At 54.5% G+C, this 16,553-nt stretch overlaps 5 protein-coding genes across 5 annotated transcripts; 2 read left to right on the forward strand and 3 right to left on the reverse strand.

Annotated features, from left to right (window-relative positions):
- Positions 1 to 521: 521 nt before the first annotated feature.
- On the reverse strand, positions 522 to 4,001 carry K489DRAFT_13935 (uncharacterized protein). The gene is made up of 2 exons (XM_033599115.1): positions 1,042 to 4,001; positions 522 to 918 (listed from the first exon to the last, which is right to left on the reverse strand). Exons 1-2 carry the CDS (start codon positions 3,850 to 3,852, stop codon positions 577 to 579), a joined length of 3,153 nt encoding a protein of 1,050 aa, XP_033464400.1. The 5' UTR covers positions 3,853 to 4,001; the 3' UTR covers positions 522 to 576.
- Positions 4,002 to 6,626: 2,625 nt separating this feature from the next.
- K489DRAFT_13954 (uncharacterized protein) lies at positions 6,627 to 7,160 on the reverse strand. Its single transcript, XM_033599118.1, has one exon. The coding sequence runs from the start codon at positions 6,996 to 6,998 to the stop codon at positions 6,663 to 6,665; it is 336 nt and encodes a 111-aa protein (XP_033464401.1). The 5' UTR covers positions 6,999 to 7,160; the 3' UTR covers positions 6,627 to 6,662.
- A 457-nt stretch (positions 7,161 to 7,617) lies between these two features.
- Positions 7,618 to 10,633, reverse strand: K489DRAFT_13960 (uncharacterized protein). The gene has a single exon (XM_033599121.1). The coding sequence runs from the start codon at positions 10,316 to 10,318 to the stop codon at positions 7,802 to 7,804; it is 2,517 nt and encodes an 838-aa protein (XP_033464402.1). The 5' UTR covers positions 10,319 to 10,633; the 3' UTR covers positions 7,618 to 7,801.
- A 1,639-nt stretch (positions 10,634 to 12,272) lies between these two features.
- K489DRAFT_375453 (uncharacterized protein) lies at positions 12,273 to 13,812 on the forward strand. Its single transcript, XM_033603690.1, has one exon. The coding sequence runs from the start codon at positions 12,751 to 12,753 to the stop codon at positions 13,333 to 13,335; it is 585 nt and encodes a 194-aa protein (XP_033464403.1). The 5' UTR covers positions 12,273 to 12,750; the 3' UTR covers positions 13,336 to 13,812.
- A 541-nt stretch (positions 13,813 to 14,353) lies between these two features.
- K489DRAFT_406069 (uncharacterized protein) lies at positions 14,354 to 16,387 on the forward strand (the record flags this gene model as incomplete). Its single annotated transcript, XM_033607217.1, has 3 exons — positions 14,354 to 14,406; positions 14,472 to 14,709; positions 14,903 to 16,387. 3 exons carry the CDS (start codon positions 14,354 to 14,356, stop codon positions 16,385 to 16,387), a joined length of 1,776 nt encoding a protein of 591 aa, XP_033464404.1.
- Between the last annotated feature and the right edge of the window lie 166 nt (positions 16,388 to 16,553).

Genomic DNA, 16,553 nt, shown 5'->3' on the forward strand with positions numbered 1-16,553 from the left:
CAAAAAAAAGGAAAGAAGGGGAAGATTTTCGAACCGATGTGAAAAACCACGGAATGCCGATTTCCCGACGCCCGCATGAGATCTGCCCTGTATAGCACGGTACGGTACGGTATTGTACGATATGTACACGAGACAGACAGACAGACATACAGACACACACACACACACACAGAGAGAGAGGTGGAGAAACCAAAGACGACCAACTCCCCCCCGACCCAGTCAAAGAGCCGTCAACGCCTCGAATTTCTCCATGCGGGTGTTTTGCACCCCGTTCAATCCCCCAATAGAACTCCACACGCAGGGCGAGGTTCGAGGAGGGATGTATTCCTACATTTCTCCCCCCCCCTTTCCCCAAAAAATGGAGTCGAGGGGCAAAGAGATGGGGAAAGAACAAGAAGAGGAAAAGGAAAGCAAAACGAAAAGATCAAGAAAAAGATCAAGAAAAAGAAAAAGAAAAAGAAAATAAACGCCGGGTCATCATTAGGATTAGAATCGTTGTTCGTGAAAAGCGGTGAAGTGACAGCGGGCCTTGTTCTCCCTCCTCCCCTCCCCTCCCCCGGATCACCGAGGGGCATATCAACAAGCCTTGAGTCCCATCCTCGAGGCGACCGCCAGCGCCGCCGCCGTGGCCGCCGCGTAGTTCCGCGATAAGATGTCCGTCGGCGACATGGAAGAAGAAGCAGCAGCAGCAGCGGAAGAAGAAGAGGAAGAGGAGGAGGAGGAAGCGTTCCCGGTCGGGGCGTTCGCCGCGTCCCTTTCCGCCGGGGAATCCAGTCTCGAATGCGACGCGCTCCTGCCCGGGAGAGTCGGACGAGCCGCGAATGGCTGCTGCTGCTGCTGTTGCTGTTGCTGCTGGCCGATGTAATTCTGCAGGTGGAGCTGATGCTTCTGGTGAGGGATGAGGCCCGCGGGGGCGACCTGCTGCTGCAGGAATTTGTTCGCGCAGGAGCGGGCAAAGGCCTGCCACTGGTCGGCGGAACCGAGGCGTTCGGCCGCGAGGTATTTCAGGGCCATGATGAACATGTCGTCGCGGGAGGGCGCGGGGTCGGCGTAGCGGTAGGCGGATTTCGGGGTCGTCGCCGCGGAGGAAGCTCCGGCCGAGGCGGAGGAGGAGGAGGGGGTGGGTGGGGAGAGGGTGACGTCCACGGCGCCGGGGATCGGGCTGGGTGGGACGCTGACGAGGAGGGATGTTGGGGAGAGGAATTTCACCGAGGGGGAGGCGTGGTCGCCGAAGAGGACGCGCGTGCCGGGGACGAAGTGCTCGCCGAGGATGGCGATCTCGTTGCCGCCGGTCGTGGGGCCATGGTCAGGGCTGAGGTGGAGGAAGGAGACGCCGGTCTGAGAGCGCTTGTTGTTGTTATTGTTGTTCAGGAGGAGGAAATCACCGCTGGCGGAGTTGGAGGAGGAATGGTTGTAGGTGGGATACCGGCCGGCAGTCATGTTATTGGTGGAAGTCTGAATCGGATGCTGACGGTTGTAGGCGGCCATGTTACCACGACCCTGATGCATCACGGGAGAGCTCGCGCGACTCGGCACTGCCGAAGACGGCTGTGAGAACATGGCTTGATTGCTGGTCGTGTACGATGCGTCAATCTGCGCCTGGCCGATACCAAAGTATGCATTCGTTTCGCTCGGTGTGGGAGGGCCGCTGCTGAAGAAATTCGTCGTGCTTCCATTGTTTGACATGTTCATATATGGGTTCATTTGTCCTGCAAACGTTGCACTGGTTGGCGAGAACTGGGAGACGGCAGAAATGGCGGAAGAGAGGTTTGACGATGCAGGCTGGTTCGTGTCCACCCGGGGCGTCATTGTTAATCCGCTGGGGATTTTCCGATGAAAATTGGTCGATGATTTCCGCTTCTTGTTCGGGCCCAGTTGAGCAGGAGTCGGCGAACCAGGCCTGGATGTAGCCGAGGAAACATGCGTGGCGGACGAAGGTTGATTGGTGATTGCTGCTCCCGTCAGCTGTTGTGAGGTGTTATGAGTATTGAAACCGCTCCCATACGCGAGAGCCTGCAAGCTTCCCGCCGATTTGGAAGCCGTAAATGCCGGCATGTGTGTGGAAATGTCCACCATTGATTGAGAATTTGGCAACCCATTAGATGCGAAGCCGGATGCGTAAAAGGAGTCACTCGTGGCTGCCCCGGGAAAGCCACTGGGATGTGTTTTGTGATCATCAGTGATGAGGATCGAATCCGAAATCTGCTGCGCGACGACATTCCCGTGATGATCTTTGAGAGTGAAAATCACCTGGAACCCCTCCTTTTCGCTCTGATGTCGACAGTAGCAGGCGATTCGCATCGCTGCCGTCACCTGAAGAGCACCCTCAGGTGGCATGTAATAATCAGCTTCTGTGCCCAGACCCGAGTCCCGATGGGGGTTGTGTTGAGGTTCGCAAGGTTTGAAGGGCAAATATTCATTCGAGTTGAATACCACCACCCTCTCTGTCTCGAAACGTTCCCAATGTTGTTGCTCTTCTTCCCGCTTCGTCTTCTTCCGTCCAGCTCGTTTCCTCTCGCGCTGGATACAATTGCTGCAGATCCGGACCTCGCCGCCGTTCGCGGGCTTGTCTTCGTCCGGAACAAGCTTTGGATCGTTCTTCTCCTCATCGCCCGATTCCCGAGCCAATTCTGCACGATTTTGAATTTCTTTATTATCTTGAGCCGCGGCTTGCTTCATGGCCTTTTCCTTGAAGCCAGCATTATGCATAGCGCTCGTGCAGACAAGCATGGTGTACAACTCCAAGGACTTGCTCTTGTCGTACTCGTCCTTGGCCAGCAATTTCGACTTGGCAATGGTGTGAAGCGGAAGATGCAGATGTTCAATACCCGGTGGAGGTTTCTCAAGGGTCATGACCACATTGATCTGGGTCTCCACGCGAGACTTGGTAGAGATCGGAGCAATGTGCAATGGAGATCTCCCGAGCGTGTGGTTTGATTCTGCTTGTTGTCGCAATCCATTTGAGGCCGATTCCATGCTCGAGGCTGCGGTGAAGCCCAGATCGGCCTGCGGTGTGATCTGAGAAGAGAAGTCGGCCTGCCACGCCGAGGAATCCTGAACCACGTTGGCGTTTAGAAACTGATTTGCACTTAAATTGTCTGGGCTGTCCGATGGTGGAGTTGCTGACATGGCATTGGGAGACGCCCGATGGAACATCCTGGTGGCGGTGTTCCCTGCAGACAAGTCGCGCGCGCTCCCAACAGAGAACATTTCTGGATTGATGGTTTCCATAGGAGAATCCTGGTCGAATCGGTTTAGCTGGACAAGTGCAGGCATGTGAACCTGAGAGTCCAAATTCATAGCCGTAGGATCGCGCGTTTGGATTGGACTCGATGCAGCGCTATTGAACTCGAAGCGACTCAGACCTTGCTCCAAGGACAAGTTGTGCATGGGCTGGGCGAAGGTTTGTTCGAATACTTGATTCGTTTGGAAGTGATTCAAGCCTGATTTGGCTCTCTGCTGCTGCTGAGTTTGAAGCGCGGTGTTCAGTCCCAGGCTCGTAATTGGATGTATCAGAGGCGATTCCGTGGACTTTCGCTTAGGAAGACCTGACGACCCCGAAGAGGAAGCGCGGCGAGAGCTTTCGGTCGAGAGAGCCATCATGTTTTGAGAATTCCGCTGGGATTGGAGTGTAGTCTCGCTCGGGTCAACATCCATCCTGCCCGGTGCCCGTAGCGTGAGCCCCCCTGGGCTATCTCCATAGGTATCCATATTGGTAAAGTCGTCGAAAGCACTCGCTCCGAACTGACCCTCCTCCAAAGGCAGGGCATCGGTGAATTGTGTGTCCGTGAACATGTAGCCCTCCGCCCAGGCATGACTGCCGTCGCTCATATGCACATTTTGAGAATCCATGTCGAAGTGGCGCGCCTCAACCTGGTGGCCCTGTGTCCGAAAAAGGATGCGGGTTGTCCAAAGGGAGACTGATCGGAAGGGTCCGTTAGAATGTCCCCGGTCGCCCGGTCGCGGTCCAGATGACAACGCCCCTTCTCTTTATCGCCCGGCGTGACGGTGGTGAGAGTTGTGAGCCCCGCGAGCTTCAGTTTAACATGGATCCGGTAGTCGAGAGCGTTGCCAGACCGGCGTGTGGTCCGAAGAAGCAGGTAGCGAGTGCCAGGCCGATGATTGCCGCGTCGAGACGAAAGATTGGCAGATCATGAGGATCTTTCGAGATGATGCGCGAAAGTGGAAAGGTGATGACGGAGAGGGTTGTCAGGACACGGTCGTCGATCAGAGAAGTTGTAGAAGAAGCAGCGGCGACGAAGGCGATGAAGTGAGAATCTGTGGTGGAAGGTGGAGTGTGATGGACACCACCACCCTGTGTACATGCACAGCACTGTCGTACACTCTCGCGTCGAGCGTTGCCTGTAGTACGTAGTAGCGGACGTACTGTGCTGGAAATAGCTAGAGGAGAGTAGCGGAAAGGTAGGTAGAGAATAGCCCTGGACTGGAGCGTGTGCTGGATCTATCTGTAGCCAGCCAGGACCCCCCGATGGCCACCGTCGTTTATTCTCAGAGCTGCAGCATCTACGAATGGCAGTCGCTCGATTTCCTGAGGTCGCTACGAAGCGCAGTAGGATAACCTTCTCCTCGAAGAAGGAAATAGTTGGCAGAATACCTGAGAGACAGCAAACCTTGGAGAGTCTTTTTCTCAAAGGAAGAAAGGCTGCGCTCACACAAGATTGGGGGCAACCGACAGAATACAGCAGCACCTGGGGATCGTACAGTACAACGAACGAAGTACAGTCATCCGCCGCCACGCCGTGGATGTGCCTCCTCCTCCACCACCACCACCGACACCACTGCGAGATGCACCTGCATGCTACTAAGGCGATGTTGTATCGCTGTGACAGAACCTAAGTGCCCGGGGTGGACACCATTCCTGCACAGCTAGCCGTCAAGCACCTGACTAGCAGCGCAAGAGCGGAAGTCATCAACATCTGGACTTGATATCCCTCGCTAACGAAGGAGACGGCGAGAAAACCGCTTGGACATCCCACGAGTTCGACAGATTGACTTTGCGTTTATTAGTCCAGTGGAATGGAAGACGTGGAAGTGTATGGGAACAAGCGGGCCGACCAGTCTCAGAAGGGGAAACGATGAGACGCAACGGGGCCATTGATGGAGCACAGGCAATCTACGTGTCTGTGTCTGTGTGTGTGTCTTTCTCGTCTGGAGTGCCTTCGGTAATAAACAGCAATGCAAGCCAATGTCATCAGTGATCGGACAGCGACCTAGATGGACCTCTCTCCTGATCAATCCTTGATCGGCCCTGACCGCACTGTATGCCATGGTGCGCCAAGGACATTCTGGATGCGAAGCCTCATCCAGGGATGAGGTGCTGCCTTCATTACGGCAGGGCAGCACGTATCGGACTTATCGACACTACCATTGGGGTATTCAAACGTCCCGCATCATATCTGGGTAACACGAGACGATGCGAGTGTGCTGTCCTACCGTCTGTCTACATGAATATCAAGGACAGCGTTTTCATTTCACAGTGCCTTCATCGCGACAGAGGCATCATAATCATCCACCGCGTCCGGATTTCGTTGGATGCATATCTAGTCGGGCGATGCACGACGAATCACGGCTCGCCGGCAAACGACGACCGCCAGACCCTGATGGATATGCGTGTGTGATACTCGCCAGATACAACAACTGTCGCATACAACGCGAACATTGATGATGATAAATAAAGCGCGCAAATGTTGAACACCTACCTACCTACTTACCTACCTGGGACTGTGTGTATGCGCTGTGTGCTGCAAGTCCACGACAGACGCTACACCGACCGGGATCATATGTGAATTTGTCGCCAGCCGTCGTGTTGGCGGCGGGGAAGCAGCGGCATCGCGTCGGATTGGTGGTGCCATTGCCTCCAGGTCCATCAATTGCCGATTCAAGGCCCAGTGGAATCTTGCACGTACGCATTGGAGAGGCCTCTGTCGTGTGTTCGGTCCCGTTGACCGTTCGTGTGTGAACACCGTCGCAGCAAAGTAGGCTGGTGGAAATCCATGATTTCTCGCAACAAGCCCCGTCTTGTTCAGAGCACGTGCGGAACCGGATCCCCGTCCGTCGTGATCTGGAAACCTCCCCTCCCGCGGGCGACGATCGAATTAACTTTGAAGTCGATGATAGAGTTTCTTATTAGACGTCAACTCTAATAAGAGCTCCAGTAGGATTGATTTAGACCCCCACACAGCCTGCTCTCGTCGTCTTGCGAGAGCATATACCCAAGGAATCGCGTAGGCAAAGAACATTGCCAAAAGTTGTCGTGGTGGTAGCGTTCTACCGCATCTTTACTGCATGACTCTCTATCCGCACAAAGCGTTCTGCCGCGGTCACTGATGAATGCGGGCGAGGAACAATCAAAAGATGGAGGCGGGGGAGCTCCGTGTATGACCCGAAGCCGCCTGCGCCGCAAAAAGTTGCACAGGACGATGCCCGTCTGACCATGGCACGACAACGACATGCGCATTGCGTGACGGTATTCTGCAGAGTGTCTTGGCCCCTTACAACAATGCTCCCATCTTCGCTGGACCGTATTCAATGCGGACCTTTCGCGAGCCAGGCTTCCACTCCGGGATGATGATCACCTAGGTAGGTATGTGTAGTGCTGACAAGGGCGAGGAAACTGGCGCAAGCCCTGAAGGTCATCCAATTCATCGTCCACCATCATCACCACCAATGTCCAAATTGCAGAAAAAAATCACGTAGGTACCTTGTACACACATCGAAGACCGCGCAACTGCAAAAAGATGTGCAAGAAATTCCTTCATAGTTCGGCCCTGCTTCGGAGTCTTTCTTGTACGCGCCAAAAGCCAAGCGACAAGGATGTTGACGACGACGACGACGATTAGAATAGACGAGAGACACGAGAGGCAGAATCGGGGGGTTATGACTAGGGCTCGATAAGTACCGATCACCAACGAGCCCTGCACAAACAACACGTCAGGTTTTTGACTTGTCGAACATCTGCTCAAGTGTGGAATCTCCATCGCAGGCAAAAGAGGGAGCGAAGACGACCCGTCAGTCGCCGCGCGGAGAGGGCAAATTTACCAGTTTCGTACATGGCGGGTCATCATAATAATAGTGTTCTGGACTGGCCTTTCACGTTTACGCGCCAGGGAGAGGATTTGGTTTCGCCCTCGCATCTTTCGTCAAATTATCAATGAGGTGCTCAGACAGGCCGAAGAAGACGGGCGGCCTTGTCTGATCGGAAAAGCCTCGCGTTATAGAGGTAATTCACTTCAGTTCAGGATGGCATCGCATCGAATCATAATCATGAAAACCCTTTTTTCAATTTTGGATCACTCACTAGTAATAATACAGCAACAAAAGACAAGAACGCTCTTCCTCATAATACAATGCAAAGAAGTTCATCAGGCGTCTCTTTCTTCCACTCATAAAACGTTTGATCTTCATGGTCGTTGATCGTAATGGGCTGAAGGGGAATGGGTCGTTGTACAGGAAAAAGCAAGAACGCGAGATACCTCAAACAACTGACAAACCTGCGCCGATTCGTTTCTCCACACGAAGACAACGTAGCAACACCAACCCGTGGGAGTCCACGGCTTGTGTCGTGGGATGAAAATATCGGACGCAGAACGTGCTCCAGAAAACGAGTCGAAAAAGCCAAAACCATCCAACGCCAAAATTCAAAACTCCTTCGCTGTCCAGAACGGTTGGCCCGAGAAATTCAAAATTCACGATCGGTCGGTCGGTCGGTCAATAGTTGCCGGGAAAAGCTTCACCAGAAGCTAACTCCATTTCACATTCGTCTCTTTGTGAGAAAGCCTCGTCAAAAGACGTCCTCCGGCCACTCAAACTCGCCGGCCGGCGCCGTCGCGGGACGGACAATCGCCGCGCCATGACCCTCCTCCTCACTGACCGATCCAAGACGACCCTTCTCGCCGGCAGGCGGGAGGGGGCTGATGGAGCGGTTGCGGCGGTGTTTGGCGACATCGCCGGCCGAGAGCACGGCTTGGATGCCGGATTTGTTTGGGTCGAGATGCTGCTGCGGTTGGAGCAGGATGTTCGGGCTGGCGGAGCGGTTGCGCTGGTGCACGCCGCGGCGGGTGTAGCGCGCGGGCGTGGCTTTTGCAGTAGGCTTCGACGGGGCGTCCTTGACAGGGATGTTGGTTGTGGTGGTGTTGCCTTCGGAATCTTCGTCTTCTTCTTCCTCTTCGAAGACGGGCTCCAGTGGGGACATGATGTCGAGGTCGGTGACTTCGAGGAACGAATCTTCTGGCTCGGGTTGCTCGTCGATGATCGGGGCGGATGTCGATGTTGGCTCATTGGTCAGCGTCTCTTCGATGGTCGTGTGTTGGATTGTTCGAGTCTCGTCGGGTTTGGACACAGTGCTCTTTTGCACCTTTTGTTTCTTGTGACCAGATGCGACATGTGACTTGACGATGGTCGCTGTCGCGGGCGTCAATTTCTGAACAGTGACCTTCTGGGCTTGTCGGCGAAGACTTTCTGCAGACTTGTTGCCTGATTTGAGCTTCTTCTTGGGCGTACCAGACGCAGCTGCCCATTCTTCATCGTCATCGTCATCGATTCCTGCACTAGGCTTGAATGCGAGATCATTTGACGCGACGCTCGACTTTCTCTTCTTTGATTTGGCTGACTTCTTTGCAAGTTTTACGTTGTCGTCAAGGGCCTTGAGCTTTGAGTCCAGCTGGCTGTAATCCGCTGTTGAGCTTCCAGCTGCATTTGCAGTGCGTGTGAAGTCGGTGATGTTGTTAGGGTCCATCTCGACAGGAGTTTTGGCTATGGCGTTGCTGAGAACAGGGCCGTTATGGTCAACTGGATCGTCGGTGCCAGTCTGTGGTTCGAGGTGGATGTCACGGTTGAAAAGCTCGTGATTTACATCCTTGAATAGGGAGGATATCCGTGGCGGAAGGGCAATTTCACGTGTCGCGCGTATCGTGGCTTGATTGTCGATATCCTCGTCGTCATCTGAAAGATTGATGCCACCTTCGGGGAAAAGCAATCGCTCGCTTGGTAGCGTTGGAAGTGATCCGGGAATGAACTTGGGGCGTCGCAAAGGAGCCGATGAGAAGCGCTGAGACGAGGCGCTTGTGCCAGGGGCCGGTGAAGCTTCATCCAGAACGTTCCCAAGTTCTGCACGTGCAAGCGAGAGCTTCCTCTCCAGATCGCTGATGCGCTTGTAGAGACGGTGCGTATCTCGACTTTGCTTGTCGCTCCGAGTTCGCAAGGATTCACTTGCAAATGGTTGAGTCTCTGCCTTCTCCGGAGACACAGAGGATGACGTTTCACGTGCCGCAATATTTCCCAGGTTCAGATCGGACGCTACACGCTTCAAGCCATTCTTAAGATTCGAGAGCGACGGCCGTCTCAGGCTGAACCGGGAGCTCATCGAGCGAAGCCTCTTCTGCTCCGTCGCTGGAGCATCAATCGCGCCAGGGCTAAGGATGTGGTCTCGAGGGCTCGCAAGATCCGAACCCATCGATACGTTGCGCCTGTGATCGAGCGACGAGCGTTTGCTATCTGACCCAACGACAGAATCATGCGGAGTGGCGAGATCGATGGAGTGACGAGTTGCTGACACTTGCGTGGGATCAAGGAGCCCGGCCTTCTTCATCTCAGCATACCTCGCTTCCGCCTCGGCTTTCATTCTTGCTTTGCGTTCAGCGTCAATCCTGTTCTGCTGTAGAAGCTTCTCATGTGTCTCGTCATATAGCCTGTTCCACAAACCAAATGGGTAAAATTTGGATAAGGAACGACCAAAACGGAAGAAGCTCTTAGGTCCCTCTGTTGATCCACCTGCGAGTTCCGCGTCTGTGGAATATTCATCTTCAATTTCGTCCCCATCGACCGCTGCGTCGCCAGCAGGATCATGATATGCCTCCATGAGGTCATCCATATGTTCGAGGCCACCCTTCATCTGCCGCTTGCCACGCGTGTAGAAGCTCGGTGGAGTTGTGCTGGGTTTGCTGTTCAAGCTCCCTTCTTGGAATTTGGACCCTCGTGGCGTCTCTTCCATCTTGTGCTGTTTGGAGCCGTGTCGGAGGTTCAGATTGGACAAGTTTCTCGAGCCTGTCTTCCGCCGTACGCTGCGAGTTCGAGCGTCGTCAGAAGTCTCGTCGTCGCTTTGAGGAACGACGGAGCGTGAGCGTTTGGGAGTATGGCCGTCACCGCGGTCGGCAGGCGAGAGGTCGGTGTTGTCCAAGACGTTGTCATCGTCACCCATGCGACGCTTTCTCTTGGAGCTTCCCACCACCGTATCCGCCATGCCGATGTCGTAAGGTGAGTCCTTGGGTGGAACTGGTGGTGCAGTGTCGTTGGTCGCCATCGGTGAGGTTGGCAGTGATGGTTATGTAGGAGCGATGTTGCACAACCGCTACGTCAAACGGCGGATGTGAAATGGGCGCGTGGCATGCAGAAGGGTTTCTGCCAACGGGCAAGGAATTTGGTGTGAAGCGTGAAAGGATATGCAATGCAGTGACATGCAGCACAATGGCCAGCGCTTGGCTCAATCCCGCGTGTGGGCGGATGGTGGAATGCAGAGGCAATGCACGCTGTTGGAAGATGCCCAGGTGAAATATGTCAATTGCAAAGCCTCATCAGCGAGAGTGAGCTGGTCGTGGTCTCAATCGTGAACGGGTTGTAGAATGTTCTGAAAGACGTGGTGGAACGCACGGGCTTCGACCGTTATTGTTGCTGCGGCGTTGGAGTCCTGCGTCCAGATGGTCAAAACGTTTCGCACACAGCACTGCAGACGGATGAAAGCAATTGCAGCGAGGGCGAGGTCTCGATGTCAAGTCTGTTGTCTGTTGATGTCTCACCACAAGGTCCGGCCGGCGCGATATAATTTATAATGACACAGACGAATGTCAATTCTTACCTGGCCAATCAAGGGAATGAGGAGCTTCCTGCGTGTGCGTCCGGGTAGAGGGGTATTGATTCCCCCTTCCAGATCCCATCTACAATACGTGTTTTCTCACCAGACCATGGCTCGAATGAACCGAATCTCGCGCGACGCTGACCTTATGGCAGCTTTTGCGTCGCAGTTGTTTCAATCGCCTCCCGCACGCTCCTGTATGCGACTTGACTGGTATGCGGGTTTTAGTTTGGACCCCTGCAGCAGTGCCATGTGCAATGAAAGAACAGTAGCACGGGAGTAGTGGTAAGTGGATGGCTGCTTCAGCGCGAGCATGCATGTGATTCATGGCTCCAACCCACATTCCGCCGCGCCAAACCTTTTCATCAATCGTGTCAATGTGCTGTGATCCAGGACTGGACGGCAGATGCATCGAGTACATTCATTAAACCTCGCCTGTGATACAGTTCTGTGTCGCTATTCGGGTCACCGCGGAAGTCCTATCTGCTGCCGATCCCACTGTTGCCCTCCTGGAACGGCTTCATCGGTGCGGTTGACAGTTCCAGGTCGGAGGTCTCCATCGAAATGCATAGACGAGGTGACCGGATGGGCGGATCTCGGCTCGATACTCCCAGATTCGTCGTCGTTTCCTAGCTTTCTATCCTCAACACGAGGCCGCCGCGGTAATGCCAACTTTCCATGACGGGGGAGCGGATACGGTAGAAGTCCAACAGAGGTGTTTGGGTCTGATAAGATCGCGATGCGTCGCATCCACTCAGGCATGTCAAGCGCTGGCGCGAAGGAAAGCCAGCCTCTAAAGCTTCCTCCGCTCTCATTCACGTCGTGCTCCCAAGACCTAAATACCTACTGCCCTTCATCTGCACATCACGTTCAAAAAGCTGGAGACGCCTCGTTCTCTACGGTGAAGGAATCGGTGATCCGCATTGCAAGGTCGTTACGACACACTGTACGTATATATATTGCAGTGATGGGTGCCCAGGTGTGGACCATGGTCGGGTAATGCTGCAACTGTGATCTTGGCCACAGTCCTGCGTGTGACTTTGAAGGTGGGTGAAGGTGGAGAGCGTGAATAATGGAGCATCCTGGTTGGTCCAGTGATCGGAACTGGGTGGAAAGACAGGATCATTTGTACTGCATCGTGCCCTGCCACGAGCGGTAATCGGAGGCACATCGTGAGCTTGCTTCTGCGAGTATGAGAGCAGCAGCAGCCTGTAAGCCACTGTATATTACCGCCAGCCGGTAGGGATTCAACCGTTCAAAGGCGTCTACTGCCTTTGCCTCGCACCATCTTTGCCGAGTGCGTGTAGCTCACACCCTGCTGTCGACCTCTCTTGCACATACACTCCAGTTGTCGCTGTACATCGTGGTCGTGCGATCAAACCTGAGGTCACCGCACAGGCCGACAGTTCATCAGCCTGCTGGACAAAGAAAGTTCGCGTGTCACCCGGAGCCGAAGCGAAGCGATTCCTTCACCCGGAAGTGTCCGTGCTGCGAAGTGTGACGTGCAGCAGACGCACTATTCCCGAACACCACATTCTCCAAATCAGACTCGTCTAGTCGTGTGTGTCATTCATCACGGTCCGCCTTGCCATTACCTCCTTGAGCGGCTCCCTCCCTACCCATAAGTACAAGAGTCACAGCGAAAGGTTTTGGAACATCCCTTCGCCCACAGCGATTTGCGCAATTGTGGACGCGCGCGACGCTGAGGACATCCGCCGCTTGACGCTGATACTCTCAGGCAGGCCGACTTGAGCAGTAGTCGGTGACTGGAGAGAACAGCGGCAGCACTCGCAACAGAGAGCGAACTCGATACCAGCTGGCACGGACTGTATACTATCGGTCTTGCAACCTCTGAACTCAAACCGTCCCTCACAATCGCGAACATGTCTACTCAAAGACCCTTCTTCGCAAACTTCCTTGCTGCTTTCCGGGCGCATCCAACACAAATTCCCAAAATCACATCGTCAATAACACCGTCGGCCGCAGTGGCAAGTTCGGCCACCATATGGACATCAGCGTCTGCACAGCAGCTCTCAAAGCCTTCACCTTCGACGACGGAGACGACGCCGAGTAGTCCGAGGCCGATCAACACAAAATCAAATCCCTACACACAGACGAACGGTGCACCGGTACAAGACCGACAGTTGGTCGCGTCCCTATCACCACTTCAACACAACGTAAGCCCTCAAACGCATCTCCCTCGATCGCCATCATCGCCAGGACTCCCCACCTACGGCCCACATAACAAACCACAATCCAGCTATCCCACATGTCAAGAGGCCCGACGAGGGCGGCGCGGCAGCGACAGTAGCTTTGACTCAGGTGGCTTCCGAGAAGTGCGTGGCGGCGGGGAGAAGTGGTTCATTGGCGGGTTGACGGCGAACGGCGAGGAGAAATACTACAAGCTGAGCATGATCAAGCGGGATCGGAGTTGGGATCGGATTTCGGCAGATCAGTTGAGCTTATGAGGTTGGTTTCTGGCGTATTCTATGGGGAAGGCCGCTCTGCTCGAGGAACAGACAGGCGGCCAGACTGACGTCGGTTGCGGTCGGAAAAGAATTGGTCTGGTCATTCCGTGGCTCTTATCTGCTGCGGCTGTGCTACTTCACGCGAGTGAGGGGCTGGTTTTGCTTTTGATCCTGACGTTCATACGGGAAACGGCGCATGACGATTGGGGATCTTTTCACGACGAGACGAACATTGTAAAGACTGAATGATACAAGGAATATACATACCCCCGTGCTCAATGATCGGAGGTCACTCGTGGTCGGTCTGGATCAGCCCTTCAACATCACCACTAATAAGAGGTCCTTGATTGAACTACAGCACCTGCGCAGTAGCCCGCGCCCGGGAATACTGATATCACATGAAATGATGGTAGCCTCATTCGTGATCGTGGATGGGAGAAGTATGATACGTCGTTACCTGTGGGATGGTACTCGCCCTGTCCGCTCTGTTGTTGGACAGATCACGCTCAGCTTCGAGAGTGCGACGAGGAAGAAACCTACCTAGGTACGGGCGGAAGTCCTCGATGTTGTGCTTGCGACTTCACAACAACCACGCAAGTAGGTATGCTTCTGTCTGGGTGATTTACATTGCCGCATCGCACTCACTTAAATTTCTGCTCATTTCAATTTCAGCACGTTTCGGCATCTTCGAATGTTCTCGTTGCATCGGTTGTCGTTATCACCATCGTCACCAGCGCAGGATCATTTCCTCAATTGCCGAAGATTCACCGTGAGACTGGTCATCGCAAGCAAAAGGCTTGGCACGAATGTGTCTCTTTCAAGCTGGGCTTTGCACACGAGCTTCGTTGGCCATTTCTAGGTCCAAAGTGTCATCAACCCACGACGCGTTTCCTGTTCGCGATTGGCAGTGCGCCATCACGATATCTTCCTTGCTGCTTTGTCATTCGTACGCGCATCGTCTTTCATTCGATTCTTCTCCAGGCTCTCCTGCGTCTCATCACAGGCGGCAACGAGCAAAATGTCGGAATACATTGGTTCACGCATTTCCCTCATCTCCAAGTCGGACATCCGGTATGTAAGCGCATCGATCTCCAACGCAATCCGAGCTCGTCAATTGACATCGCCCTCTCATGCAGATATGTCGGCACGCTCAAGGCGATTGACAGCGACTCGGCGACCGTCTCGCTGGAACATGTGCAATGCATGGGCAGTGAAGGTCGCAAGGAAGACCCCAGCCAAGAGGTCGCTGCCAACGACCTGATCTACGATGGCATCGTCTTCCGCGGCAGCGACGTCAAAGATCTCAGCATTCTCGCGGCTCCCGCACAGAGTCAAGTGCTCAATGACCCAGCCATTGTCCAGCAACAACAACAGGTTCGTTACAGCAAAATATAATTCCTTCCACCACGATTGCATGATGAAAGATTTTTGGATGTTAAACACTTTCTACCGATGGCGCAAAAACCATGTGGATACTTTCCAGTTGCCTTCCTTCTGATCTGCATTTCAACTTCTACCCTGCTTGTTCATGAGTTTGATGTGAACTTGGGCTAACTTGCCTGCAAAGGCACAGCCACAGCCGCAGCAACAACAACAGCAGCAACCACCTCAGCAACAACAAAACCACCAGCCTGGTGATCACCAGTTCCGCGGCGGTCCCGGTCCTTATCCTCCTCACTACCAACAACAGCATCCGCACCACCCACCTCACCCACAGCAACAATTTGGCTATCAGGGAGGCCCACCTCCTAATCAATTCCAGCCTCCGCCGCCCCCAAGATTTGGAGGACCAGGTGGTGCTCATGGCTTTCCAGGAACCCCGGGCGCTGTCCCAGGCTATGGCGGACCTCCGCCAGGTTATGGCATGGACATGAGATATGGAGGTCCACCCGGACAAAACTTCCCTGGCCCGTTCCCTCCCCAGCAGATGCCTATTGGACCTCCAGGGCCTCATGGTCATCAGCAACGGCAATCGCAACAGGGACAGGGGCCGATCATGGGTAGCAATGGGCCCACACCTCAACCAACCATCACTCAAGCACCACAACCTCCTCAACAGAAACCTGCCGAAATGTCCGCGACGCCCGCCGCCTCTGCTAGCATCCCGCCCCCGCCCCCGCCGATAGAATCAAAACCTTCCACCGAGACAGCTACCGCCCCACCAGCTGCGTCGCAACCACGAGCACACAGTGGCAAGCCTACCCAAGCGAAAACAAACAGCCGAGTTGCCGTGCCATTGGCAAATCCTGGAGCTGCCAAGCGTCCCCAGAAGGCTACTGCACCTGCGCCTGCGCAGACACAAGCACCTGCGAACGCCGCTGTACAGCCTGCACAGACATCATCGACTGAAGCCGCGACTGCCGCAGTTGCGGCCGCAATGGCCAAGCTTGCAAATCTCAACACAAATGGCGAAGGAGTGGACAACATCACACACAAGGTCAATCAATTGAGAGTGCAAGATGGAGCCAACCGAGGTCGTGGAGGACGTGGCCGAGGCGCACCACGTGGCGGCAGACGTGATGGTCCCACCAAGGCTGTGGAACTCCCGAAAGAAGACTTCGATTTCGAGAGCAGCAATGCCAAATTCAATAAGCAGGACTTGTTGAAAGAGGCCATCGCTTCTGGCAGTCCTATCTCGAGCCCTCCCCCTGGCACCACGCCCGACCCACTCGCATCGGCGACCAACGGAAACGATACTGAACACGCCGACGTGGTGATCCCAGCCAAGCCAGCCGCTGAGAAAGGCTACGACAAGAAATCATCGTTCTTTGACAATATCAGCAGTGATCTCAAGGATCGCACAGAACAGATGCGTGGCCATGAGCAAATCGACGGTCGGATGATGCGCCGGGAAGAACGCACAAAGAACGTCGAGACATTCGGTCAAGGCAGCGTCGACGGCGGCTTCCGCGGGCGCGGCCGAGGTCGAGGTGGACGTGGAGGTTTCGCACGCGGCGGAGGACGAGGCTACCAGGGTGGCCGGGGCGGACCCGGTGCTGGGTATGAAAACCGCTCCAGCTTTCGAGGCGGCCATGAGACAGCACCAGCGTAGCGCGCTTGGTTTGCCTGATTTCGGTCGTATCACTGGTCCTTCTCAAATCCCTCTGAAGGATCTTCCTCTGTATTCTTACATCATGATTCTCTCATGACTCTTACTTCTCCGCATGATCAGATATGTACGGCCGGTATGATGACTGGATATGACACGAAATCAACCA

This window comes from Dissoconium aciculare (assembly GCF_010015565.1).
Source record: "Dissoconium aciculare CBS 342.82 unplaced genomic scaffold K489scaffold_1, whole genome shotgun sequence".
Classification (NCBI taxonomy): domain Eukaryota; kingdom Fungi; phylum Ascomycota; class Dothideomycetes; order Mycosphaerellales; family Dissoconiaceae; genus Dissoconium; species Dissoconium aciculare.

Bases quoted from the DNA above. Each gene is read 5' to 3' on its own strand.
- K489DRAFT_13935 (XM_033599115.1), bottom strand. From the start codon at position 3,852: ATGGATTCTCAAAATGTGCATATGAGCGACGGCAGTCATGCCTGGGCG. The intron at 919-1,041 runs GCGCCCTCCCGC...CTGCAGCAGCAG, and splicing joins CCTACCGCTACGCCGACCCC to GTCGCCCCCGCGGGCCTCAT.
- K489DRAFT_13954 (XM_033599118.1), bottom strand. From the start codon at position 6,998: ATGGAGATTCCACACTTGAGCAGATGTTCGACAAGTCAAAAACCTGAC.
- K489DRAFT_13960 (XM_033599121.1), bottom strand. From the start codon at position 10,318: ATGGCGACCAACGACACTGCACCACCAGTTCCACCCAAGGACTCACCT.
- K489DRAFT_375453 (XM_033603690.1), top strand. From the start codon at position 12,751: ATGTCTACTCAAAGACCCTTCTTCGCAAACTTCCTTGCTGCTTTCCGG.